The 26,355-nt window shown below is 45.3% G+C and overlaps 1 protein-coding gene across 2 annotated transcripts in view; it reads right to left on the bottom strand.

Annotated features, from left to right (window-relative positions):
• Nucleotides 1-6,200: 6,200 nt before the first annotated feature.
• The window catches only part of HADH (hydroxyacyl-CoA dehydrogenase), a 52,005-nt gene continuing 31,850 nt past the window's right edge, over nt 6,201-26,355 (bottom strand). The window contains exons 4-9 of one of the 2 annotated variants that reach the window (XM_028492162.2): nt 23,104-23,230; nt 19,165-19,254; nt 14,318-14,390; nt 8,028-8,144; nt 6,892-7,043; nt 6,201-6,621 (exon numbers count right to left, since the gene is read on the bottom strand). In XM_028492162.2, coding sequence (XP_028347963.1) covers nt 6,925-7,043; nt 8,028-8,144; nt 14,318-14,390; nt 19,165-19,254; nt 23,104-23,230 — 526 coding nt within the window. In that variant the 3' untranslated portion in view covers nt 6,201-6,621; nt 6,892-6,924. Of the gene's footprint in view, nt 7,044-8,027; nt 8,145-14,317; nt 14,391-19,164; nt 19,255-23,103; nt 23,231-26,355 lie in introns of both variants that reach the window. The other variant, XM_007100594.2, reaches the window with a different exon arrangement.

The raw sequence follows: 26,355 nt of genomic DNA, 5'->3' as shown, positions 1-26,355 counted from the left end.
CTCGCCCTCCATGCCCGGCTCTAGCCACCATGCAGCGTACAAAGCAAGGCCTGTGCAGTGCTTGCTGGGGGCTTAAAAAGCCCAGGGGTGCCTGCTGAACCACTTCATCTGATCCCCGCATGCCAGCATCTGGCACAGGCTATGCCTGCTCCAATTCCTAGGACCCAACTAGCTGGGACTCTTCTTTCCTCAGTGCCTGGTCTCAGAACTCCAACCCATCCAGGCGCCCCTTACAACAACTGGCCCATTTTCAGAAGACCTAAATAGACATTTCTCTAAAGAAGACATACAGATGGCCAAGAGGCACCTGAAAAGCTGCTCAACATCACTAATTATTAGAGAAATGCAAATCAAAACTACAGTGAGGTATCACCTCACACCAGTCAGAATGGTCATCATCAAAAACTCTACAACACTGTAGAGACGTGGATGGACCTAGAGACTGTCATACAGAGTGAAGTAAGTCAGAAAGAGAAAAACAAATATCGTATATTAATGCATATATGTGGAACCTAGAAAAATGGTACAGATGAACTGGCTTGCAAGGCAGAAACAGAGACACAGATGTAGAGAACAAACATATGGACACCAAGGGGGGAAAGCGGCGGGGGTGGTGGTGGTGGTGGTGGGATGAACTGGGAGATTGGGATTGACATATATACTGATGTGTATAAAATAGATAACTAATAAGAACCTGCTGTATAAAACAATTAAATTTAAAAAAAAACTCTACAAAGAACAAATGCTGGAGAGGGTGTGGAGAAAAGGGAACCCTCCTGCACTGTCGGTGGGAATGTAAATCGGTACAGCCACTATGGAGAACAGTATGGAGGCTCCTTAAAAAACTAAAACTAAAAAACAAAAAACAAAAAAACAAACTAAAAATAGAACTACCATATGACCCAGCCATCCCACTCCTGTGCATATATCCGGACAAAAGTATAATTCAAAAAGATATACGCACCCCCGCTATGTTCATAGCTGCACTATTCACAATAGTCAAGACATGGAAGCAACCGAAATGTCCATCAACAGATGAATGGATAAAGAAGATGTGGTACATACATACAATGGAATATTACTCAGCCATAAAGAAGAATGAAATAATGCCATTTGCAGCAACATGGATGGACCTACAGATTATCATACTAAGTGAAGTAAGTCAGACAGAGAAAGACAAATACCATATGATATCACACGTGAAATCTAAAACATGACACAAATGAACCTGCCTATGAAACAGAAACAGAATCACGGACATAGAGAACAGACTGGTGGTTGCTAAGGGGAAGGGGGCTGGGGGAGGGATGGAGTGGGAGGTTGGGATTAGCAGATGTGAGCTATTATATATGGAATGCATAAACAACAAGGTTCTACTGTATAGCCCAGAGAACTATATTCAGTATCCTACGATAAACCATCATGGAAAAGAACGTGAAAAAGGAAGTGCATAAACATGTATAACTGAATCATTTGCTGTACAGCAGAAATTACCACAACACTGTAAATCAAATATACTTTAATTAAAAAAAATATTGATAGAAAGAAGAAAACAACTGGCCCATTTTCACGTGCTTTCAACCTGAATGCAACACTCAATGTTGTGGCCACAACTTTTATTCTGAAATGTTAGGAGCACTGTGTCTATTCTCCCCTCCAGTCCTTTCCCCTGGAGCAGCAGGGATGGGGAATTTCAAGTAGTGATGAGAGGCCCTGGAGCACAGTCTCGAGGAGGCCGTGACGCACAGGGATGGGGCGGAGACTGCAAACCGCAAGAAGTGCGACAGAGCTGTGTTGTCCCCAGACCCCCTGGCACTGCAGGCTGGCGTGACTTTAGCAAAACGACGCTAGCTAGCACGAGTCGGCCCCTAACACGTGCGAGCCTTAACTAGCCAGGGGGGACAACAGAGAAAATCAAGACTTGAGCATTCGTGACCTCACACAGGCCTCTGACCTAAGAGCATCGAGCCAGCTACCGGCAGAATCCCCCAAGAAACCCAGTGCTGAAAGGGCAGCAGACTCTCTAAACATCCGCACGCGCACGCGGCTGGTTCCCAGCCGAGGAGGTGTGTGCGTTCGCTTAAGTTCTGCTTAAGCTCTGCCAGCCGTGCAGGGTGGGGGCGGGGAGGGAAGGCAGCTCGGTACCGCTTCCCTCCCTCACGCACCACCTCTTCATCTGATGTCAGTTAAGCAGGTGTCACCTGCGGGCCTCAGGGCGGACAGCCTCTCCTCTGGACTCAGAGGGCCGATCACGGCCCCCCGGCCCAACCAGGGCGCTCCCGCTCTGCCCGCCTGGCCCCGCCACGAATGCATGCTGGGCGGGGGGGCTGCCCTGCAGCTGCAACACCGAGGTGGAAGAGCTCTGGAAATCCCCCTCCCCAGGGGTAGGTGGCAAAACCTCCACGCGGCTCCAGAGTGAGGCTTTCAAGGTTCGGTCCTTCAGACACCTCAACCAGAAAACTTCGCGGAAACGCGCCTTCCTCCCCAGGCCTGTTTGGGTGGTTTCTCAGTTTCCTGTTTTCTAAACCCAGGATTTCCAAACGTGGTGGAGTCAAGTGACCGTTTACGGGGAGTTCTTAGTCTTAAGTTTTCCCTTCTAACATGTGCTCGGCCGCCTGAGGACAGGGTACATGTTTCTGGCGGACTCGAGGCCTGCAGGCCGGCAGCGGCCGCAGCCCTTGCGCCTGAAGGCCTGTCTCCTGGCTCTGCCTCAACAAACTCACTAGGAGAGCACGAAGTTCGCCGCTGCTTCTGTCCCTACACCGCCCCCTTCCCTGACTTCTGCATGTGTTCGGCGAGTCTTGGGGCCCTCTCCTACGCACCTGCTTTCCTTCTGGGGTCCTGAATCTTCCACAGTCTACTGCCCGCACATAAAACGTTAACTCACCTGGGTGACGGCCGCCTCGCCCGCTCGCTGGTTCCTGCGTGCTTCTTCCTCCGGATCAGCCCTGACAGCGGCCCTTCCGAGGCTTGGGAGGCCCTTCTGGAGGAGCTGCGGGGTGGAGTATGGAGCGCCCGCACTTATCTTTTCACCCAGTTGTGCCCGCAGCTTCACCTCTAAGACTCCCTTTCACTCAGCTCCCTCCTGCAAGCATAAAAGGCTCTGCAAGCCTGCAGGTTCTGGGGAGCTGTGGCTTCCTTCCAATGGGGCACAGAGGAGGGAGGCAGTCACGATCAGCCTACTGAGCCAGGCAATGAGCTCAACACCGGATGTCCATCATCTCATTTGGTCCTCAGAAACCCCGTGGGGTAGGGCCCATCACTGTGCCCATTCTGCTAGATTTCTCTAGAAGATAAGTAACTGCCCGCCCCCCACCCCCAGGTTAGGCTACGTAAGTAAAGAGAGTGCAGCTGAGCTCTAGAACCCAAGTGTGTTTAATTCCAAAGCCCATGGTATTAATCACTTATACCGATTAACTCTGGAACAGCTACATTTGGTCATTTTAAATAAAACATTGAATAGAATTAGTATCAATGATGGGATTTTTCTTTCAGGAGTTAAAAATTTGTTCTCCCATAGAAATAAAAACTGTGATTATGAAATCGAGTGATCTTAAACAGAATTTACACAATCAAATCGGGTTGAAAATGCAGCAATGCTTCCATTGTTCAAAGCATTTTTTGATTACTATTTATGTACCATCAATGCCTGTTTACAGGAAAATTAGTTCCACAAAATTACAGCCACACCTTGTATTTCTGCTAAGACTTAACCAATTAGTTACTTAGGTTGAAATGTTAAAGGGATTAAAATCAAGACAAAAGCTTGTTTCAAATGTGTGACAACTATAACTTGAAAACTATGAAAGTATAATTTGTGTATGTTGTATAAGCGGTGACTAACGTATTAGTTTTACCTCTTCCAACAATTAATGGCTGGGTCTAAAATGAGCTTTTAAAAGCTGACATGTTCAAGAGTCAGAAAACTTACCATAGAACAGAACCCAGTGGGGAATCATTTTGTACCGCCAGAGTTTATACTGTAGTTTCAAGATCTGTTCCTTCCTTTCCCCCATGCTGCATTAGTTAACAGTCCCCAAACTGGAAACAGACCTTACAACTGATGCCAAGAGAAGTTAGCCAGGACTTCCCTGGTGGCACAGTGGTTAAGAATCCGCCTGCTAATGCAGGGGACACGGGTTCGAGCCCTGGTCCGGTTAGATCCCACATGCCGTGGAGCAACTAAGCCTGTGAGCCACAACTACTGAAGCCCGCGCGCCTAGAGCCCATGCTCCGCAACAAGAGAAGCCACCACAATGAGAAGCCCGCGCACCGCAACGAAGAGTAGCCCCCACTCACCACAACTAGAGAAAGCCTGCACGCAGCAACGAAGACCCAATGCAGCCATAAATTAATTAATTAATTAATTTTTAAAAAAGAGAATTAGCCAACCATTGCTCCTTGAGAAACTACTAACAGTGAAGCTTATGGACATTAAAGGGCCACAATTTTTACTTTACAAAGACATCTTCGGAAGCGCTAAAACTATCCTTCAGAGAACGCCATCTGGCTAAACATAATTGAAGTCCAGGTGATGGCTATGCTCAGAGGCTCACTTAGTCTTTTTCGACAAACTATTTCATCCATCGTACAGCTTTCTTTTTAATCTCAAATTTTCATTTTTCTATTATAGGAATACAAATATCACTAAGAAGGGAGTACAGGAGAGAAGGGGGGAGAGTACCCTCTTGATCTAAAAATCTAGTAATTACGTTCAAGATGTGACCAAACATCCCTGGTCGCTGACTGGAGGAGAGTTCAGGGAAGAGAGGAGGAACAGCACTGGGGAAGCCAGGCCCACAGCCCCGCCTGGACTTGCCCTCCCTCCTGAACAAGTGCAGCCAAACACAGTGGAGGCCAACCCAAGCCCCTACGGTTCCTGCTGAGGCTGTTTCCAACACATATTGCGGCAAACAGCAGCAGCCGTCCTGATTTGAAAGCAGAGGACCTGACTGACCACGGAGACCCTTGTCCCCACAGAGCCCTCGGCAGGCAGCAGCTGGGCTCACCCAAGAATGCAGAGACGGGGCTGAGAAAGCCGCTCTCTGCTCCTGTGTGTAAGATGTTCAAAATCCCTTCCCGGACTCAAACATGGCACGTGGAACAGGAGTTTTGAAAATGATTAAAAAATCTTCAGAGGCCAGGTGTTCTGACTTTCTGGCAGGCTGAGTGAGCTGAAAACCCTCAGCCAGAGAAAGGTGGCTGTGACCTCCACCCTCACCCCAGCAGGCTGACAGTCACACCACTGAGTTCTCTCTTTCCTGGAATTCAGTGGTCAAGAAAGAGCCCTGCCATTTTCAAAACAAAGGCCCACATCCTGCGGGCACTCCAGTCAGAGAACAGAAAGAAAGAAAGGCCCCTCCTAAGCCCGGGGCTCCTGTCAAACAAAGGTCAGGAGCCAGCCTGAGAGTGAGCCAGGGAGCTGTCTGACCACAGGGTAACCTTAAGTAATGGAAATGGTGATGGTGTCACAGGTGCTTCCTTTTATCGTTAGGAAATGTTTTATAAGAATAACCTACAAGTTTCCTAAACCAGGTTCTATGTGTGGTAGAAATGTATGTACGTATTAATTTTTCCATTATGCTATAGTTAGATTCAAGTAAAAAAAAAAATGAATAAGCTCCCCTTTATCCACCATGAAATGGAGGTGGGGGGGGAAATCTCTCAACTGTGGCACTGTGACCCAGGATACCAAACAAGGATGCCCATTTTGGGGACAGTCCTGTTTGAAAGGATTTGTAATTTTCAAATTTGCTATTTTGTAATTTTTTTTTATCATTGAAACCTAGTTCTAATCCTGGCTCCGCCACAGAATTTCTGGTGTCCTTGGGCACATCACTTCAGCTCTCTGTTAATGAGGCCACTGGACCTCAGGGTTTCTGATTTCTTTCCAGCTTCAAAATTCTATCTGGGAAGACACTTTCTCAAGCCAATGATTAAAAGAAGCTTATGTTACACTGTTTCTTTTTGTTGGCAAAGAAGAAACAGATGTTCCTTAAAAAGTGTTTTCTGTGCCCTTACTATTGCTCTCCGGGTAAGCAATCTGGAGTGACAGCTGCAGGCAGGTTGTACATGAACACCTTCTCCTGCCACTCCTTCCCCTCCATTACCACTCAAAAAAGTGACTACAGGCCAGAGAAGATGGCACAGCTTCTGCCTAAATTACCAACCTTTACTTTGATAACCATTTAAGTGTATTATGATTTTAAATTATACATGTTTATTTCAATTCAAGTTTTCACAGAATAAAAGACTGCATTTCATTAGAGTCAATCTGCAGCAATTATTTCTCATGAAAAAAAAAGACAATAATCACTCAGATTTCAGAGGTGAATGAAACCTCTTCCTGCAAAAACAAAACACATGAAGGTGTTCCCACCAATCCAGAAGCAGCATCTCGATGATGAGCTGAATCAAGACATGACACCTGACGTCATGCCCAAAGTAGGGTAAGGCTTGAGGCTGCAGGCAGCAAATGTTCTGGTAAAGGCGAGAGGCAGGTGCTGCTCACGCAGCCCTCCACAGACACACCAGACGAGGCAACGGCTTGCGGCTCTCCCGCGTGGCAACGACGGACACAGGGTGCTCTCGTTACAAGCGAATGAGTTCAGGTTCAGGACACTTTACAAAAACGACAAGGTTCAAAATAAATGTTTACTCCAAGGCACCTAAGGTGTAAAGCTTTTTAGAAAATACACAGAAATGAACAAACAAACTGAAAAAGGGAATTCGTTCTCAATGGAGGAATCGGCTATTACTGTAACTACCGTAAATAATTAGTTCAGATAGACTACCATCAAAATGCACATCAAACAGACGGTGCTGTGTGAGGGAACGTCTGACCAAAGAGCACTCCCCTGGGCACCTGGGGAGCTGTTGGCATGTGCTTACGGGGCTTCTTCCCAGAGTCGGAGAAGCTGCGCATCACTTGTATTTGTAATATCCTTCTCCAGTCTTCTTGCCAAGCTTATTCTCTGCTACCAGCTTATTCATGGATGGGCTGGACTGAAACAAGGGGTTCTTTGTATCCATTTCATGCCATCCTATTGAGAGGAGGGAAAAGAGCTTCGGATGAAGTGCTGGGTTTAAGTCTCGGCGTTCCAGGGCCAAGTCTGGAGGCAGAGCGTGGGGAGGAGGGTCCCTACTCTGATGTGGGAGAGCCCCACGGGCCTGGTGCCACTCGGGCCAAAACGGCAGAGGCAGAAGGAAGGCTGAGCATGAGCCCTAAAGCGGGTGTGCTGCCACCAGGCCGCGCCGTTCGAGGCCCAGCTCTACCAATGGCCGTCCTGCTCATCTGACCCCTTCCTGGGAATCACTAAAGCCAAAGGTCCAGGGTCACAAACAGAACCCATTCACCTGGTGGTCAGACCCCTCAGTGACACAGTGAAGTGACTTCTCAGCAAATCTGAATTTGCTGCCACTGGTATTTTGTACCCTCATAAAATTCAAAAGTTCATGCTTAAACCAGAGCCCTCCTTGCTCCTCCCATAAGTATTCTTTGTGCAACTTGGTATTATGAGGTACATTCAACTTCGGTGGCCCAATTTTGGTTACTATTTTAAACCTGTCTTCAGAGCCACTACAGTAAAATGAATACACTTTTTAAAATGGTTGTGCATCTTGAATGCAGTGGTTACACATATCAGCATATGTGATAGAATGACTGTGTACCAATGTTAATTTCCTGGCTTTGATACTGTACTGTGGTTACCATATAAGATGGAACCACAGGGGGAAACTATATAAAGGGGTACACAGGCCCTGTCTGTGCTGTATTTGAGACTTCTTGTGAATCTATAATTATTTCAAAATGAAAAGTTAAAAAAAAAAAGTTGCCTCATGAGGAGAATAGGCAATCACATTTTTCCTTCTGCCATTTCACTTAATCTTGAAGCTGGTGGGGCAGGACTTTGGAAGGTCTGCCAAGACTCGTTATCTGTTTAAATAGGCATTATACTTTAACTCATAGTTGAGAGAGGCTACCTCAACTCAATTAAAGACAGACAACAGAGAATTCCAATTCTTACCGTCCATGATGAACTTCGTAGTATCCAGCCCAACATAATCGAGAAGTTCGAATGGGCCCATGGGGTACCCAGCGCCCAGCTTCATAGCAGTATCGATGTCTTCCTTGGACGCGTCACCTACACAGAAGAGGGCAGTGCTGAGTCACCACCATCCTTCCCACAATCCTCCTGGTCACGTGCTGAGTCCCTGAATTACTAGCATTTTACATATTTGCACATTCAAAAAACATCTGGAGTCAGGAACTCTGGCTTAGGTAAGATTTTTCTTAGAGGTAAATGCCAAATAGGTCACAAGATTTTCAAAGCTACTCCACGAAGTTACTCTGTGAGGTGAATTCTAGAGCACTGCAACCTTGTTCATGGAGAGAGAAGGCCCCAGTGGCCTGGAAACATTAGCTACTTTCTAATGGATTGGGAATCACCTTCTCTGGAATAACTTACTAAAATATCCTTTAAAGCGAGGACATGTTTTTGATTGATAAATGGACTTTCTTTTTGTTTTTCTATGTATTGTATGTATATTTTTCTTTTCCAGCTTTCCTGGTTTTATAAGTAATGAGTATCCCTCTGGAATCACATGCACACAAACTCTTTAGTCACGATAATGTTTATTTTATTATTTATTTATTTATTTTTTTTTTGTGGTACGCGGGCCTCACACTGTTGTGGCCTCTCCCGTTGCGGAGCACAGGCTCCGGACGCGCAGGCTCAGCGGCCACGGCTCACGGGCCCAGCCGCTCCGCGGCATGTGGGATCCTCCCAAACCGGGGCACGAACCCGGTTCCCCTGCATCGGCAGGTGGACGCGCAACCACTGCGCCACCAGGGAAGCCCCTACGATAATGTTTAAAGGAGAGCCCAAACCCGATTTAGCAATGCCATGCAAGTGTGCAAGTGTGCTGAGGAGTCAAGGGCCAAGTGCTTTTTTTCTTGGAATTTTTATCTTTCACATAATGTCCTTGGGTCACAGAGGTCTTTACAGAGAACAACCTGGTCCCTTTCTCCAAAATCAGGACTAGCCTATAACAAGTGTCTCTCTAGAATTTTGTTCCAAAGCATAAAGAAATGGTCAATTATACCAAAGCTAAATAAAATTAAAAAGTTATACCAACCAATTATTTCTTATGGGAGACATTAACAGTACTCCACTGATTAGTCAACCAGAGGATCCTGAGAACCATGATTTGAGCTTCAGGCCATAAGAGAGCAAAAATGATCACATACACATTAGCCTTATCAGGCAGCCTCATTCCTTCATTCAACTTTTTTCTATATCTGTTATGTATCAGGCACCAGAGACTTGGAATGAGACAAAGAAAAACAAGACAAGCACTCCAGTGTTCACAGTATAATGGGAGGATTCAGATGTGTAAAGTACAAATTTCATCATGACAAGTGCTGAGGATTCATGAAGACTCCCACGGCGGCGTGGGCAATCACGGAGAGATTTACTCATACTGCCACGACTTCACCACAACTGCCACCCAGGCCCGGGTCCTGGCGGTCCTGAAGAGAATCCCAGGGAGGGGCAGGGAAGGGCATTCCAGGGAGCAGGAACAACATGTGCAAAGGCAGGAGTGAGAAAGAACACGGCAGCTGATGAGTGGATCATGCGGAGAGGATTTCATTAGACTTCGAGGTTTCTGGGGTGTCAGGGCCAGAACGCTGGAACGGCAGCGCAGGATGCTCCTCTGGCTCAGCTCCTGCTGCGCCCTGTACTGGTACCCTGTCCTTAACACCCGCAGACCTCTGCTCAGGTGTCACCGTGTCAGAGCCTCCCCCTCCTCCCTGCATATAAACTAGCAACTGTCAGGACTCCAGGCTAGGACTCTGGCCATCCCCTAGACTTTATCTTTCTCGGGGATTACTGGTCACAACCTAACATGTTATCTATTGGCTCATTCGCTACAGGCTGTCTCCCCTCATTAGAATATAGGCTCCCTGGGGATAGAAATCTCATAGCATAATGGTTCCAACTTACCTAAAGCCATTTAATCAAATCAATATTCAAGACAGACAATAAACCCTAGAGTCAAAACTGTAATTCCAGATTCAGAGACTCACTTGACTAAAATAATATGAAGACACAGCACATCATGGAAGAAAATCTAAAAAGCTTTACCAAGTCAGTATAATTCTAAAAATTCTGTTCTGAGTAACACAGGGCAAAAGAGGCAAAAAGAAAAGAGAGAGAAATAAAATACAGACCGGTGTGCCAAGTGGGAGTTAACAACACGTGGTATATAGACCAATAATTTTTACCAATAATAATTTTTACCAATAATAATTTTAGACCAATAATTCCTACTCTTTAGAATCAAGCACTTCACTCGGAACCTGACACCTTCTCCAAAGAAAATGCACATATACACAAAATTCTGCATCAACCTTAGGAGGCTCATGGGACCCACACCCACCCCCAGCTAAGAGCCCCCAACTCTGAACAACAAAGAAGGGCATCCTCAGTGAACTCTCAGCTCTTCTGCAGGCCTGAGAACCTGGGACCGGCCCCAACAGGCTTCTTCTGCCGGCTCATCAGCACCACCTACCGACCATTTTTGGCATTAACAACAAGCCAGAGTCACAGCAAAAAGATCAGAACCGCAGTGCAGCCACCATTCCTTTATTCATCAACAGCTACCTAAAGCCTGTCCTACACAAGCACTTTGCGGGGTATGAAGATGGGGACCCAAATACTGCCGCAGAAAACAAGAGTACAGTAGGAGAAGAGAGACACATGCCGTGCGGCAGGGAAGAGAGTAGTAGCACATGCCCCGAAGGAGAAGCAAAGTGTACATACAGAGAGTTACGACAACACAGATCACATCCAGCCTGGAGCGCTGGGGACAGTCCAGTGGGGCCTTGTGAGAAGGTGGGAGTAAGGTGTGGGGTGATGACAGGAAGGCACAGGGTGAGGAGAAAGGCCCCCTGGCGAGGGCACGGTATTTGGTAGGCTACAATGGAACCGCTGAACACGTCTTGGGCGGGGGAGGGACAGTGTGAGCAGGATGTCACACAGTGCCTGGGGAACAGGCTCACGACACTCCCAGGGTGTCACCCGAGAAGAGCTAACCATGCAGCCCCACCACGCTGCCAGAGCGGACCCTGACCTGTCACAGTGGCATCTGACGGGGGCAGCTGTCTGCTACAGGCACCAGCCTGCTCAAAGGTCTGCAGAGAGAGCCCGGACCCCCAGGGGCGAAGGTGACCGAGCCCACCAATCAGGCCTCGGTTACAGTGGGAATGATGAGAGCAACGGCAGGAGAGAGGACAGAAGCTGCAGGGCACTGGGGAAGAAGGTACGACACAGAAGCAAGGAGGCTCACAGCACCAGAGAGCAGGGCTGGGGGCGGTGAAGCGCTGCTAGACTCCACAGGCAGTTGACGGAAGCGCTGCTGGGGGCCTGTGCACTCTGAAAGCTTCTCAGCTGCCCAGGAGGCCCGAGTGGACAACGACGGAGCTGATTGTCTGTTCTAATGCCCCACACATCCTTCTGATGAACCTCTACCGCTCAAAGCAGCATTCTGACAACCTGTCTGAGTGGCACACTTACTCGGGAATACCAAAAGTGTTTGTAATGGACCCAAAATTGAAGTAGTTGAAATACTACCCCCCAATGCGATGGTATAAGGAGGTGGGGTCTTGTAGGAATTAGGATTAGAAGAGTCACAAGGGTAGAGCTCCACTCTTCTCAGAGTCATAAGAGAGCCTGTTTCCTCTCTCTGCTCTCTGCCACGGGAGGCAGTCTACAACCAGAAGAGGGCTCGCACCAGATACCCAATCATGCTGGCACCCGAAATTTGGACTTTAGCCTCCAGAACTGTGAGAATTAAATTTCTGTCATTTATATGCCACCCAATCTCTGTTGCTGTATTTTTTACAGCAGCCCAAGCTGACCAAGACAGTGTCATCCAGAGAAATTCTCCACAATGAGTTCGGAAAAGGCTGGGCTGAACTGCCTTCACGGCTTGACCCTGCTGCCCGAGGGGCAGTACCGCATGCACTGTCTCCTCACCCTCCCGGACAACACAATACTTGAGGAGACCGGTTGTGAAAAGACACGAGGTAACAGGAAGTCCTTTGCTGCCTGGGGGAGCCTCACTAAAGGCGGGCCGACCGGGGAGGAATCCCAAGCGACAAATGAAAGGACACGGCAGCGAGAGAGGATAATCCAAATGCCTTCAGCTTTCAGAGAAGAACGGATGCAGTTCCGCCAGCCACTCAGCACAGGCTAACAGAGGCGGGGTGGCAGGCATGCATGTGAGCGCCCCCTGCGCTGGCTGCATGAGGGCAGAACCTTGAGGTGGCAGAAGGGACATGGTAAGAAGCCTGAGGTGTGAGGAGTCCAGACCATAGTGTGGCTTCCTGGGAAACAGCACCCAGACATGACCCCCAGCACCTCCAGGGTACTGAGGGCACCGCCAAGGGCAAAGTAAGAGTACTTCCCCTGTGGGGTCAGATTCCCCTCCGAATTTCACCTCCCAGGTGGCTAGTGATGGTGAAGGTTAAAGGGACTCCATCTGTTTAGAAAAGGACCACTGCTGGTAAGAGGAGAGTAGAAGATAAGAAAATGACTTTCAACTTACAACCAGATACACGGTTCAGTTGAAAATATATCAAAGTGAGGGCTTCCCTGGTGGCGCTGTGGTTGAGAGTCCGCCTGCCGATGCAGGGGACACGGGTTCGTGCCCCGGTCCGGGAGGATCCCACGTGCCGCGGAGCGGCTGGGCCCGTGAGCCACGGCCGCTGAGCCTGCGCGTCCGGAGCCTGTGCTCCGCAACGGGAGAGGCCACGGCAGTGAAAGGCCCGCGTACCGCAAAAAAAAAAAAACAAAAAAAAAAAAACAAAAAAAGAAAATATATCAAAGTGACAGCATGTTTCAGTGAGAAAGACACCATTACGAGGTGGATCACCCACAGAGTAGAAGATAAGAAAATGACTTTCAACTTACAACCAGATACACGGTTCAGTTGAAAATATATCAAAGTGAGGGCTTCCCTGGTGGCGCTGTGGTTGAGAGTCCGCCTGCCGATGCAGGGGACACGGGTTCGTGCCCCGGTCCGGGAGGATCCCACGTGCCGCGGAGCAGCTGGGCCCGTGAGCCACGGCCGCTGAGCCTGCGCGTCCGGAGCCTGTGCTCCGCAACGGGAGAGGCCACGGCAGTGAGAGGCCCGCGTACCGCAAAAAAAAAAAAAACAAAAAAAAAAAACAAAAAAAGAAAATACATCAAAGTGACAGCATGTTTCAGTGAGAAAGACACCATTACGAGGTGGATCACCCACATGCTATATTCTAAAACATTACATTACAAAAAAACCTCTGCCTTTCAAAGTAGGGCAAAATGCTTCATGCTGTCTTTGAGGTGTAATTAGGCATATTTGTTGATAGATAAACACAGAAGTGTTGGTTTGATCTTGGAGCAAAAGTGAGGCAAATGCCTCCATAAAACACAGAGAAAAGTTTTAATATTTAAAGCAGATTTTGAGGAAGAAAATATGCTTTCATCTCTCTGGAAGAGCTAGTATAAATATTTTGTTTCAAAAATGACATTCTCAGGAGCAAGCGTTTGTAAATGAAGTAATTGAAAACAATTACACTTGCTTTTCATCCAGTCCTATTAAGGCCTGTTTGCCTTTGAAGCAGACATGATAGTTACCTTTCCAGAAATGCGGTAGGTAAGGTAGGCAGGAGGGTACATGACATTTTATAACCTTGGACCATGTCCCAAGTCTACTTCTGCAACAGGGAAAATCATTCTTTGTCAATCAACAAAGTATTGAGAAAAAACCATTTCAGACCATCCTTAAGGTTAAAAAAAAAATGCATCATAACATCACTCAGTAAGGATGGACAAGGCTGTTAGAAACATTCCTTGTCACACAACAGCCTTGTTACTCATTTCCCTTCTCCTGTCACAATTTTAGAACCTTAGGGAATTTTAAAGGTTTCCTAGCCCTGTGATTTTTATATCTACATCATCATCATCATCATCATGATTATTATTATTTTAAGCAATAAACCCTTTAACCAGAGATCCAGGATATAAATCCGTGTTGGCCAAAGATTGCTCTGGCTGGGACTGTAGTGGGGGGGCTGTCCCAGAGCCACCTCAGAGGGAATCCAGGGGGGCCTGGGAACACAGTGACAGAGGCACGGGGGCCCAGGGTCAGGCTGATCCACAGAGCCAGAAAACAGAAGCTCCTCCCCTACTCCTCATGGCCCATCCCTTCCCACAGACCCTGCGGGAGAACTCCCAGACTCGCTGCACCCAGCCTGGGTCGGGACAGCTACCTCGTTCATACAGCCGGACTGCTTCCATGAGGTATGGCACCAGGAGACGGTTCACAATAAACCCAGGAGTATCCTGTCAGAGGAGAGAGAAAAACAGTAGACAAATGAATTTTCCGTGAACTTTATCTTTTGTAAAGTCACCAGATCGCTCCTTCTCACCCTGGACTGTTACCCACATTTATCAAGCTATACATTTTCAAAATGTTTTAAGGTACCAAGACAGTCTCACTTCTATCTCACATGACAATTTATCCAACAATTATAGTACCCCAGAAGCCCCTACTGCACGGACCCTGAAATAAAGGCAGATAAGGCAGAGGGGTCTTTAGAAAGAGCATGGCTTTGGGGGCAGGCAGATCTGGGCTCGAATTCTAATCATCTCTGACCTTGCATCATTCTGAATCTCAGTTTCATCATCTGTGAAATGGGAATAGTAACTTCCACCTCACAGGTTGTGAAGATAAATCAGAACACATAAAATGCTGTGCATATAGCCCTCCCCTCAAGTGGTAGTCCTTTTACTCCTCTTCTCTTCCACATCCCTTTCAGGAGTCTAGAAAAAGTAACACTCCATCTTGAACACTCCTCGTAGGAGCACGACCTCCCGGCTGCTCAGGATTTTCTCAGGCTCCAGCGCACAGCACAGGATGGTGGAGCTGGGGACTGGTGCCAGGGCAAACAAGCAGATGCTAAAAGATCGATGGCCTTTCACAGCTCACTACCGAAGACTTTCTATCCTGATGACTCCTTGTACTGCACATCCTTTCTTCATTTCCCGCCCCCCTCATTAAAATGCTTAACCATCTCTCCTGGAGGCTTGTATGGGGTCTGGATTCTACCTACTGATCTCTTTTGGAAGCTTACGGGGCAGGCTGGGTTGGTTAACTTTTTGGTGGTATTTATGTGAAGTTGATTTCCACTAAGTAAATGGAGCCCGCTCTTTTAACAAAAGGCTGTGATCCTCCTGCAGGAAGAAATCTGCACCCTGGCCCCAGGCCTTATGTCCCGTTTCAAGCACACACTGGACACTCCATAAACATCTGAATTAAAGACGCCCAGCCTCCTGCATTACTCTTCCAACTCACCTGACTGCACACCGTAGCCACAGGATTTGTAGCTCCTTTCACTCTGGACAAGCTGAAACCACGCCTACCCCATCTCCCAGGAATACAGAGATGCACAAAAGAGCTTTATCAGTTTAACCAAGACTATATTAATATAACCATGTTGATTTAATAACTAGGGCATGGAAGCAACTTAAATGTCCATCGACGGATGAATGCATAAAGAAGACGTGGTACATATATACAATGGGATATTACTCAGCTAGAAAAAAAGAAAGGAATAATGCCATTTGCAGCACCATGGATGGACCTAGAGAATCTCATACCGAGTGAAATAAGTCAGACAGAGAAAGACAAATATCATGATATCGCTTATATGTGAAATCTAAAAAAGTGGTACAAATGAAATTATTTACGAAACAGAAATAGAGTCACTAGTGTAGAAAACAAACTTATGGTTACCGGGGGAAAGTTGGGGGGGGGTGATAAATTGGGAGACCGGGATTAACAAATACACACTACTATATATAAAATAGGTAATTAATAAGGACCTACTGTATAGCACAGGGAACTCTTCTCAATACTCTGTAATGACCTATATGGGAAAAGAATCTAAAAAAGTGGATATAGGCATAACTGATACACTTTGCTGTACAGCGGAAACTAATGCAACATTGTAAAGCAACTATACTCTAATAAAAAAATTTTTTAAAAATAACTAGGGCAGGGCCTCCCTGGTGGCGCAGTGGAAAAAAAAAAAAAAAAAAAAAAAAAAAAAAAAACCAGGGCAAAAATGCTTTTCAACTTCAAAAAGTTTATTGTAGAATTTCAGGATGGGGTAGGGTACCTGAATACATGAAGCACACCATATACAAGGTTAGAAATCAGAAAGCAGCCTGGGAAAAATATTTTCTCCATATGTAACATATGGAGTTTTAAAATCATTTACATAAAGAGCTCATAGAACTCAATAAGGAAAACATGCTAAAACTCACAAAATATTTAAAGAAATATTCATTAGAACAAAACAGCATGTTGCCAGTCAGATTACTGGCAAGAGGTTTTTTCCCCATTATAATATTCAATGCTGTTGAGGATGCAGAGTGATACTCTCATAATATTGGTAGAATGTAAAGAGACACAGTCCTTCAATTAAGCAATTTAATTTTATGTAATCATACACCTTATATTTTTCATACACATATATTTATTAAATATACTTTACTGTATTTATTATATACCAGGTATTGTTTGTTCTAAGTACTTTACAAATATTAACTCATTTATTCCTCATAATAATCCTGTGAGTCAAGTACTATTATTACCGCTACGTGAGGTAGAAGTAGAGGATACTGAGGCACAGAGCGGTTAAGTGACTTGCCCAAGGTTACGCATCTAATAAGTGCCAAAGCCAGGATGTGAACCCAGGCAGCCTGGCTCCAGAGTCCATGGCCTTAACCTTTTCACACCACACTTTCCCCGTGAAGTCTTACTAGGAAGAAAGACACATTTCAGGCACGTTCATGCCAGTCTTCTTCTGTGTCGGGTATTGGTAAGCTACAATCCTGCAGGCCAAATCCAGTTGTAAATAAAGTTTTAGTGGAACACAGCCACACTTCTCTGCTGGTATGGTCCATGCAGCAGAATCGAGTAGTTGCAACAGAGACCATAAGCCCTAAAATATTACTGTCTGGCCCTTGACAGAAAAGTTTGCTGACCCTTGTTCTATGTGATTGCCTTCTGTCGTCTGGGTGCCTCAGCAAGAGCTTGAATAACTGACCCTGAAAGACTCCCCAAAAGCCCTGAGGTATCACCTACAAAGAGAGTTCTGCAATGATGTAACAAGGGCAATTTTATGAGGCCAGAGTTCCCAGGCCTGTATCTGCCATGGCCAGTCTGACGGAAGAACGAATCATCGCTCTCCATGAATTAATGACTGTGCTGCGGAAGACCATGAAGACCAAGACCCTGGCTTGTTCCTGCACCTCCATTTTCATACCTGGCTTTTGATCTGCTGCAGGCTGATGCCCCTTCTAACACTATGACTACTTTCTGCCACAAACAAAGCATCAACTGGTAAGAAAAAGTGCAACCATACCCTCTGGTTATTAATGTGATTTTTTTTTAATCCAAAATATTTAAAACCATAAAACTAAACCAAAAAAATGAGTGTTAAAAAATGAGATTCCCTAATATAACACTACAGACCTCCACTGGGGGGACTGGCATGTGGAAGACTATTGGGGTCCACATCGACAGATGACTGATTCAGATGACTCATGAACAATTCGAGTTTTCATGGGTTAATACAATACTGTGAGTTCAAACTTGAGGCTATTTTAGAAAGCAAAACTATGGTATGAGAAGAACCACAATGGTATTTAAAAGATTACGGTCAACCAGCAATTCCACTCCTGGATATATATCCGAAAAAACAAAAACACTAATTCGAAAAGGTACGTGCACCCCAATATTCAGAGCAGCACTATTTACAATAACCATGACATGGGAACAACCCAAGTGCCCATCAACAGACAAACTGGCTTAAGCAGACATGATATATATACAATGCAATACTGCTCAGCCGTAAAAAAGAATGAAATTTTGCCATTTGCAGCAACATAGATGGACTTGGAGGGCATCATGCTACGTGAAGTCAGACAGAGAAAGACAAATACTGTATGATATCACTTCTATGTGGAAACTAAAAAATACAACAAACAAGTAAATAGAACAAAAAAGAAGCAGACTCACAGGACTAGAGAACAAACTAGTGGTTACCATGGGGTGGGGACAGGGAAATACAGGGGTGGGAGAATGGGAGATACAAACTACTGGGTATCAGGTAGGCTCAAGGATGTATTGTACAATACAGGGAATATAGCCAATATTTTGTAGTAACTGTAAATGGAAAGTAACTTTAAAATTGTTTAAAAAAATTTTTTTTAAATGAAAAAGACTATGGTCAAAAAAGTAGATAACATATTTATAAAAATTTGTAATGGAATTCTGTGACACAATTGTCCTTTCAGAAAAACGGCCAAGTCATGAAGAAGTGCAGTCCCTAAACGTGGGGGGAACTAAAGAGGAACTACAGCAAATGGAGAGACTGAAGGTAATCAAAACAAAGTAGGTGACAGCACCTGGGGATAATTTTACATATAATACCAGGTATCTCAAGAAAGGGGAAAAAGGCCGGAGGCAAGCTTTCCACCCACCACACTTCTTACTGAAAAACAAAACAACACTCACAAAATCATAAGCAACATTCCACTGAGAAACAGCTTTGTTTTTTGCTACCTTGGTTGAGGTGGGCTCTACCTCTCTCACACCATTTCCCTAATCACCTGCAGTGTTCTTTCCAAAAGGGAAGCCCTAGTTTTCTGTTCGGATTCATGTGCCACCAGGCTGTGCCTGACTGACACACAGGGTTCTGGTTCCTCAGGGCCCAGAAGAAGCTGAAGCTGATGGGGTAACAAAAACCACTGATGGAAACACAACCACTCATCAAGAGACAAAAGTCAAGACCCAGAGAGAAATCCGAGTTTTCAATTCAGCTGAAGCCGTGGCTCCATCTGGATCGCAGACTATCCACCTGATGGCCTTGAGCACGGCTTAGGAGTCCGGTTTCCCTGCTAGCTGCAACTTGCTCTTTACAGCCTGAGGACAAGCCTGCAGCAAAAGTGGCCCACGTCCCACATCATCCTACTATGGAAGAATCCTACCTGGAATAAGTCAGGTTCTGAGAAAAATCACCCCCTTACCAAGATATCCATACTCTACCTTGCAAGCAACAGGATGCTTTCCCAGCGTTTTGCTGAAGTCTACCAGAGATTCAAAGGTCTTTTGGCTGGTCATTGGTGTTTTAATGACCTGGAAATGCAAAGCAGAGAAGAGTTATAACCAGAAAGTCCGCAAACAATCTCAATAGAACAGTCCAAGGAAACACTGATCAAATATTGCCACACAGGTGGCAAAAATAATTTTAGTTTCAGATTAGAAGGATTTCAAGCCAGAAACAAAACGTCCACTTTAAGATAGTGGACTACTGCAGAACACACAAAATCAAGGCTTAAAATATAAATGTGGGGACTTCCCTGGTGGTGCAGTGGTTAAGAATCGCCTGCCAATGCAGGGGACACGGGTTCGAGCCCTGGTCTGGGAAGATACCACATGCTGCAGAGCAATTAAGCCCATGCGCCACAACTACTGAGCCTGCGCTCTAGAGCCCGTGAGCCACAACGACTGAGCCCGCGTGCTCCAACTGCTGAAGCCCACGGGCCTAGGGCCCACGCTCCGCAACAAGAGAAGCCACCGCAATGAGAAGCCCGCACACCGCAACAAAGAGTAGACCCTGCTCGCCGCAACTAGAGAAAGCCCGCGCGCAGCAATGAAGACCCAACGCAGCCAAAAAATAATACATAAATAAACAAAATAAATTTTAAAAAAACATATAAGTGTGTGTGTGTGTGTGTGTGTGTGTGTGTGTGTGTGCGCGCGCGCGCGGGGAGAGTTCTCCAGGTTTTGTCACTGAGACAGACCTGGGTTCAAATACCAATCACACCACTTACTGGCTCTGTGACCCTGGGAATGTTTCTTGAAATTGAAATGACATTAAAATCACTCTACCTACCTCAAGGAGTTAAGGTGAGAATGGAATTAGATTAGGAAGTAAAGCATTAAGGGCAGCTCCTACAAGGGCTGAAGTGCTCAGTAAATGCTGGCTTTTATTAGGGTTTTACTTGCTACTGTTAATTATTTCAGGGAGGTAACTGGAAGTCTACTAGAGTGCAACGATGCCCTCAAAGTACTCTGCATGAAGTCACACCTTCTCTTAGCATACAGATGAGAAGGAGCCTCAGGAAAACAGAGGTGCACTCAGGTCTCCCAGGTCCTGTGGTCTCTGAGATGAGTAATCCCCCCATGACTCCGCCCTCTCCCGCACAGGTGCCCCGAAGCCCAACAGCTCCCTTTGCCTCAGAACAGGCTCATCCCAGAGGAAGGCTTTCATAACCAGCAAACACCAGCCAATGGCTGGGGACTGCCACCTGCCAGGCGCCTCAGGAAGGCTCCTGGCCGTCCTCCTGACCTTCTCTATGAGGTGCACTGCCAGAGTATGACTGCTACCCTGCTCACAGTGGGCTGCTGGGCTCTACGGAAGTCAGCACCAAGGGCCACACCTGGCAGTCAGCTCTCAGGCGTTGTCAGCAATTAGATTTCAGCAAATGGAGAGAGACCCAGATGAATTTAAACTTTAAAAAATATACAACTTAAATGCCAGTTAAGGGACTTCAACCAGAGTCAAAGCAAACAGGCTTGGCTTCTACATCAGACCCTTTATATGAGCCTATAGGCAAGTCAAATCAGCCCTCTGTGCCTCACCTTTCTTATATGAAATTGGGATGATGATATTTGACATATCCTCCCTCTTTTAAAAGTGCTATATGGTGTAATGAGCTAGTGTCTGTGCAGGATGAAAAGCTCTATATAAATGACGAGAATCATTATCATTCATGTTTTAATGTGATCACAGCTTGGGGTGTGGGGCTATGTTATGGCACTAAGGGAAGTAAATGAGTGGAAACAGAAAAAAGCACCTTGAAGATGGAGTTGAGGAATGGGATGAGATGGGCCAGAAACTGCTCTGCAGGTATCACAAATCAAACAGCAATACAAAAATTATTCAAGAGGAGGTATAAAACCACCTCCATCAGAACCGTATAGATTGAGCTAGGACAAGGGCTGCCAATTATGGAGTTTTAAAAAATAATTTGTTGGCTTAAAGGAGTCAATACTATAGGTTTTTTTTTTTTTAACAGGAGGGATGCATATTTACTCATTTGTTCAACAAATAGCAATGAGCTACATATATTCTGTTCCAACACAGGGTCTGAAAATATACACATATACACATATAAATTGAGCCCAGCCCCAAGTAAAGGAGAGCCACTCAGCTTACGGTTCACTGTGGTGCTTACCACCAGCAACACATACATGAATGTTCAAGTTAAAGAATAAAAGTTGCACGAAGAAGAGCACTTTTGGAAAACACTTTCTAGAAAATGTTAACACTTGCCAAGCATTAACTGTTAACAATCAAGGTGCCATATTTCCAAAGACACAGATGGACATTATCAGATAAATGCAGCTGAAAACAGTTTTAGAGTTTGAAGTAAATCTACAAAATGTGTCTGTATCTTCGAAACACACTACGTGCATGATATGGTAACCAAAAAAGTAATTAGTCCCTAAGTACTGAAATGCTGAAAATCCCATCCCACGTCCTTGCCCTTTTCTGCATAAGGAGAAAAGCGGTTTCTTCTATTCCCTGGGCCCCTCCCTTTCACTCCTTAACTTCTTCAAAAACAGCCTTAGGGGTTGGCAGTAAATTGGAAGAAACTAAGAAGCAATGTTAGTGGAACAGATAATTCCTATCGCAAGATGGGTCAGAGTCGTCCTTGAAAGAGAACTGTAAGAAAACGTAGTAGTCGCCCTTAACCTAGATGCTAATGCTTATGTTGTGGGGGGAGGGGACACGGGAGGGGAAGGGGCCGGAGGAGAAGGCCGCAGTGGAGAAAAAGACCCTGACGCGCGCCCAGGGAGCCCCGGCCGGTCTCCAGAGGCCTGCCTGGATCCACAGCCCCACGCTTCGCGCGTGGCAGTAACTCCTCAGCCTCAGCACAAATGCTACTTTAATAGCAGCTGCTCCTCAGACCCTGTAATGAGCCCCCCTATTAAAGGCAAGTTGACACATTTCAGGTGCAAATTATCGACAGTGACTCCATCTCCCTGGTACCTAAGACTCCAAGCAAGCAAGCAGAAGCAGTCCAAAAAGGATCGCTGGCAGCCCTCCCTGGCCACTTTCCTCCACCTCCCAGGTTTGAGGTCGGGAGGTTCAAGGCTACTGGAAGCTGCTTTTTAATTTTTTTTCAACACCTTTATTGGAGTATAATTGCTTTACAACGGTGTGTTAGTTTCTGCTGTATAACAAAGTGAATCAGCTATACATATACATACCTCCCCATATCCCCTCCCTCTTGCGTCTCCCTCCCACCCTCCCTATCCCACCCCTCTAGGGGGTCACAAAGCACAGCTGATCTCCCCGTGCTATGCGGCTGCTTCCCACTAGCTGCTTTAATAGCTCTGATCACAACACACAGGAGCTGTGCCTCCCCTGGTGACAATATCAAGGCCCTGTTACCTGGGGCTGAATTCAGCCCGGGAACAGTGGTCAGGGCATTATTACAGCGGCTCCTGCGGGAAACCAGGCTTCTAATAGAATTCCACATCCAGCCTAGACCAACTGACCTGGACAAGACCATATGAACATGGGTGGCTCTCCCCTCCGTGGTCTCATCAAGCTAGTGGTCTTTAGTGCTGCCTTCCCAGTCTGATGTCTCTCTCTACACTGCCCATCAGCTATGGCACAAACAAGTAAGTGACATTCCACAAAGTTAACAGCGCTCCTGGACATCACTGGTCAGAACACAGGGCTGCAAAGAAACAAAGCACAGGGGCCTTCCTAGATATTAGGTGCTGTTTCTTCCTTTGGCTCTGAAAGGAGAGTCTGGCCAGAGAAATCCAAGCACAAGGACAACCCCCCACCCTGCCACTAAAATCTATCCAGTGCAATCCCCAGGGGCAGGGAGGGTGCGACTCACAGAAGCAGGGCTGAGGGCTGGCAGAGCAAAAGCACGCACGCACAAGCAGACACCCACTGACCTCCACAAGTTTCATCAGGGGCACTGGGTTGAAGAAATGGAGCCCGGCAAATCGGTCCTGTCTGGTGGTGGCATTGGCTATGCTTGTGATCTGCAAAGAGGAAGTGTTGCTGGCAAAGATTGTGTGTCTGTGGAGAGAAAGACAGTGAAGTATTGGAATGAGTCCCATCTTTGGAAACAGTCAGGACTCCTCTCAGGTGCAACACACAAGGTGACTGCTTACTGCCCAGATCCTGTCCTTTCCTGACCCTAGAGGAAGTCAGGGAAAAGACACAGCTTCACACAAGAGGCTGAAATCAAGTGACCTGTTTCATTTAAATTTTGAAATTTTAAATTCAAAAGTTACCTGTTCCAAAAGCCTACGTAGTCTTTACCAATCCTTCCTTAATTTTAGGGAGCAAAATTTCTCCTGGCTACTTGCATTATTTAATTCACACAGTATGTGAGAAACAAAAGGAGGCAACAACGTCAGTCACAAGATGAAACTCCAAGTGAACAAAGACTGAGGAAAAACAGGATGCATCACAGACACTCAAAATAAGCAAAAAACTGTGAAGAAACACCTGAATCCTTAACAAGAAACATCTGACATCAACATGAACTACAATCTTTTCCCCTCAAGTGAAAAGCTTTACTTTTCCATTGACTGGGAATTAAAATGAAAACAGAAAAAAACCAACATGGTCCAAAAGAAGTTTTAAGGTTACACTAGTAGACTTGGGGAAGGAAGTATACACATATATACATGATAAATGTAGTTCAAGGCATTCTTCTTATTATAAAATCTCCTTAAAAAAGCAGTACCATCTTCTTTTGAGTATATAAAATATTAAATTATCAATTTAAAAAATCCATACTGACTTAAACCCAATTTAATTTTTTAAGACCTCAGTAAAGTGGGGTGCCAAAAGCATGACAGGCAAATATTTAAAGAGACAGGCAAGACTTACCGGCTTTCCTACAGCACCACCTCGTGGATAAATGTACACAAAATGGCCTAATGCTAACTACAACCACAAGGGCCTGGTCACAGCGCAGGAAGGGGAGTGGCTCCTTACGACCAGATTGGGGTGTTCATTTTGTAGTGAGGTGGATGGACCTGGAGTCTGTCATACAGAGTGAAGTAAGTCAAAAGGAGAAAAACAAATACCGTATGCTAACACATATATATGGAATCTAAGAAAAATCTAAGAAAAAAAGAGACTAGGGGTAGGACGGGAATAAAACACAGACCTACTAGAGCGGTGGGAGAGAGACACAAGAGGGAAGAGATATGGGAACATATGTATATGTATAACTGATTTACTTTGTTGTAAAGCAGAAACTAACACATTGCTTTACAATGGTAAAGCAATTATACTCCAATAAAGATGTTAAAAAAAAAAGGCAATACTACAATCTGCCTGAAATCAGGGGCAAGTGGGAAGGAGAAGGGAAGGGAGAAGAAACTAGTAATTTGGGAAGAGGAGAGAAGAGTGAGGTGAAAGCAGCTGGTGTGCGAGGTGGTAGCTACCAGAGGCTGAAGGAAGACCCTTCGTGTGCTCAGCCCAGGAAAGCACTTCACTATTTTAATTTTTGTTGGGGTATAGCTGATTTACAATGTTGTGCTAGTTTCAGGTGCACAGCAAAGTAAATCAGTCATACATATATGTATACCCACTCTTTTTTAGATTCTTTTCCCATATAGGCCATTACAGAGTATTGAGTAGAGTTCCCAGTGCTACACAGTAGGTCCTTATTAGTTATCTATTTTATATATAGCAGTGTGTATGTGTCAGTCCCAATCTTCCAATTTATCCCTCCCTGCCCCTTACTTCCCCACCCCATAACCATGAGTGTATTTTCTACATCTGTAACTCTATTTCTCTTTTGTAGATAAGTTCATTTGTAGCCTTTTTTTAGATTCCACGTATAAGTAATATCATATTTGTCTTTCTCTGTCTGACTTCACTCAGTATGACAATCTCTAGGTCCATCCATGTTGCTGCAAATGGCATTATTTCATCCTTTTTTCTAGCTGAGTAATATTCCATTGTATATATGTACCACATCTTCTCTATCCATTCGTCTGTCAGTGGGCATTTAAGTTGCTTCCTTGACTTGGCTATTGTAAATAGTGCTGCAATGAACACTGGAGTGCATGTATCTTTTTGAATTAAGGTTTTCTCTGGATATATGGCCAGGAGTGGGATTGCTGGATCATATGGTAGCTCTATTTTTAAAGGGCTCTCCATAGTGGCTGTACCAATGTACATTCCCACCAACAATGTAGGAGGGTTCCCTTTTCCCCACACCCTCTTGAGCATTTATCGTTTGTGGATTTTTTTGATGATGGCCATTCTGACCCGTGTGAGGTGATACCTCATTGTAGTTTTGATTTGCAATTCTCTAATAATTAGTGATGTTGAGCATCCTTTCATGTGCTTTTTAACCATCTGTATGTCTTCTTTGGAGAAATGTCTACTTAGATCTTCCACCCATTTTTTGACTGAGTTGGGTTTTTTTTTGATATTGAGCTGCATGAGCTGTTTGTATATTTTGGAGATTAATCCCTTGTCAGTTGCTTCATTTGCAAATATTTTTCCCATTCTGAGGGTTGTCTTCTCGTTTTGTTTACGGTTTCCTTTGCTGTGTAAAAGCTTTTAAGTTTAATCAGGTCCCATTTGTTTATTTTCGTTTTTATTTTCATTACTCTAGTAGGTGGATTGAAAAAGATCTTGCTGTGATTTACAGATCAATGAAACAGGATAGAAAGTCCAGAGATAAACTCATGTATCTGTGGTCACGTAATCTATGACAAAGGATGCAAGAATATACAATGGAGAAAAGACAGTCTCTTTAATAAGTGGTGCTGGGAAAACTGGATAGCTACATGTAAAAGAATGAAATTAGACCACACCCCAGCAATCCCACTACTGGGCATATATATACCCAGAGAAAACCATAATTCAAAAAGACACATGCACCCCAATGTTCACTGCAGCACTATTTACAATAGCCAAGTCAAGGAAGCAAGCTAAATGCCCACTGACAGACGAATGGATAAAGAAGATGTGGTACATACAATGGAATATTACTCAGCTGTAAAAAGGAATGAAACTGGGTCATCTGTAGAGACGTGGATGGACCTAGAAACTGTCATACAGAGTGAAGTAAGTCAGAAAGAGAAAAACAAATATCGTGTATTAACACATATATGTGGAATCTAGAAAAATGGTACAGATGAACCGGTTTGCAAGGCAGAAATAGAGAC

The sequence above is a fragment of the Physeter macrocephalus genome, chromosome 7 (assembly GCF_002837175.3).
Source record: "Physeter macrocephalus isolate SW-GA chromosome 7, ASM283717v5, whole genome shotgun sequence".
Classification (NCBI taxonomy): Eukaryota; Metazoa; Chordata; class Mammalia; order Artiodactyla; family Physeteridae; genus Physeter; species Physeter macrocephalus.
This window is presented reverse-complemented; position numbering and strand designations above follow the sequence as displayed.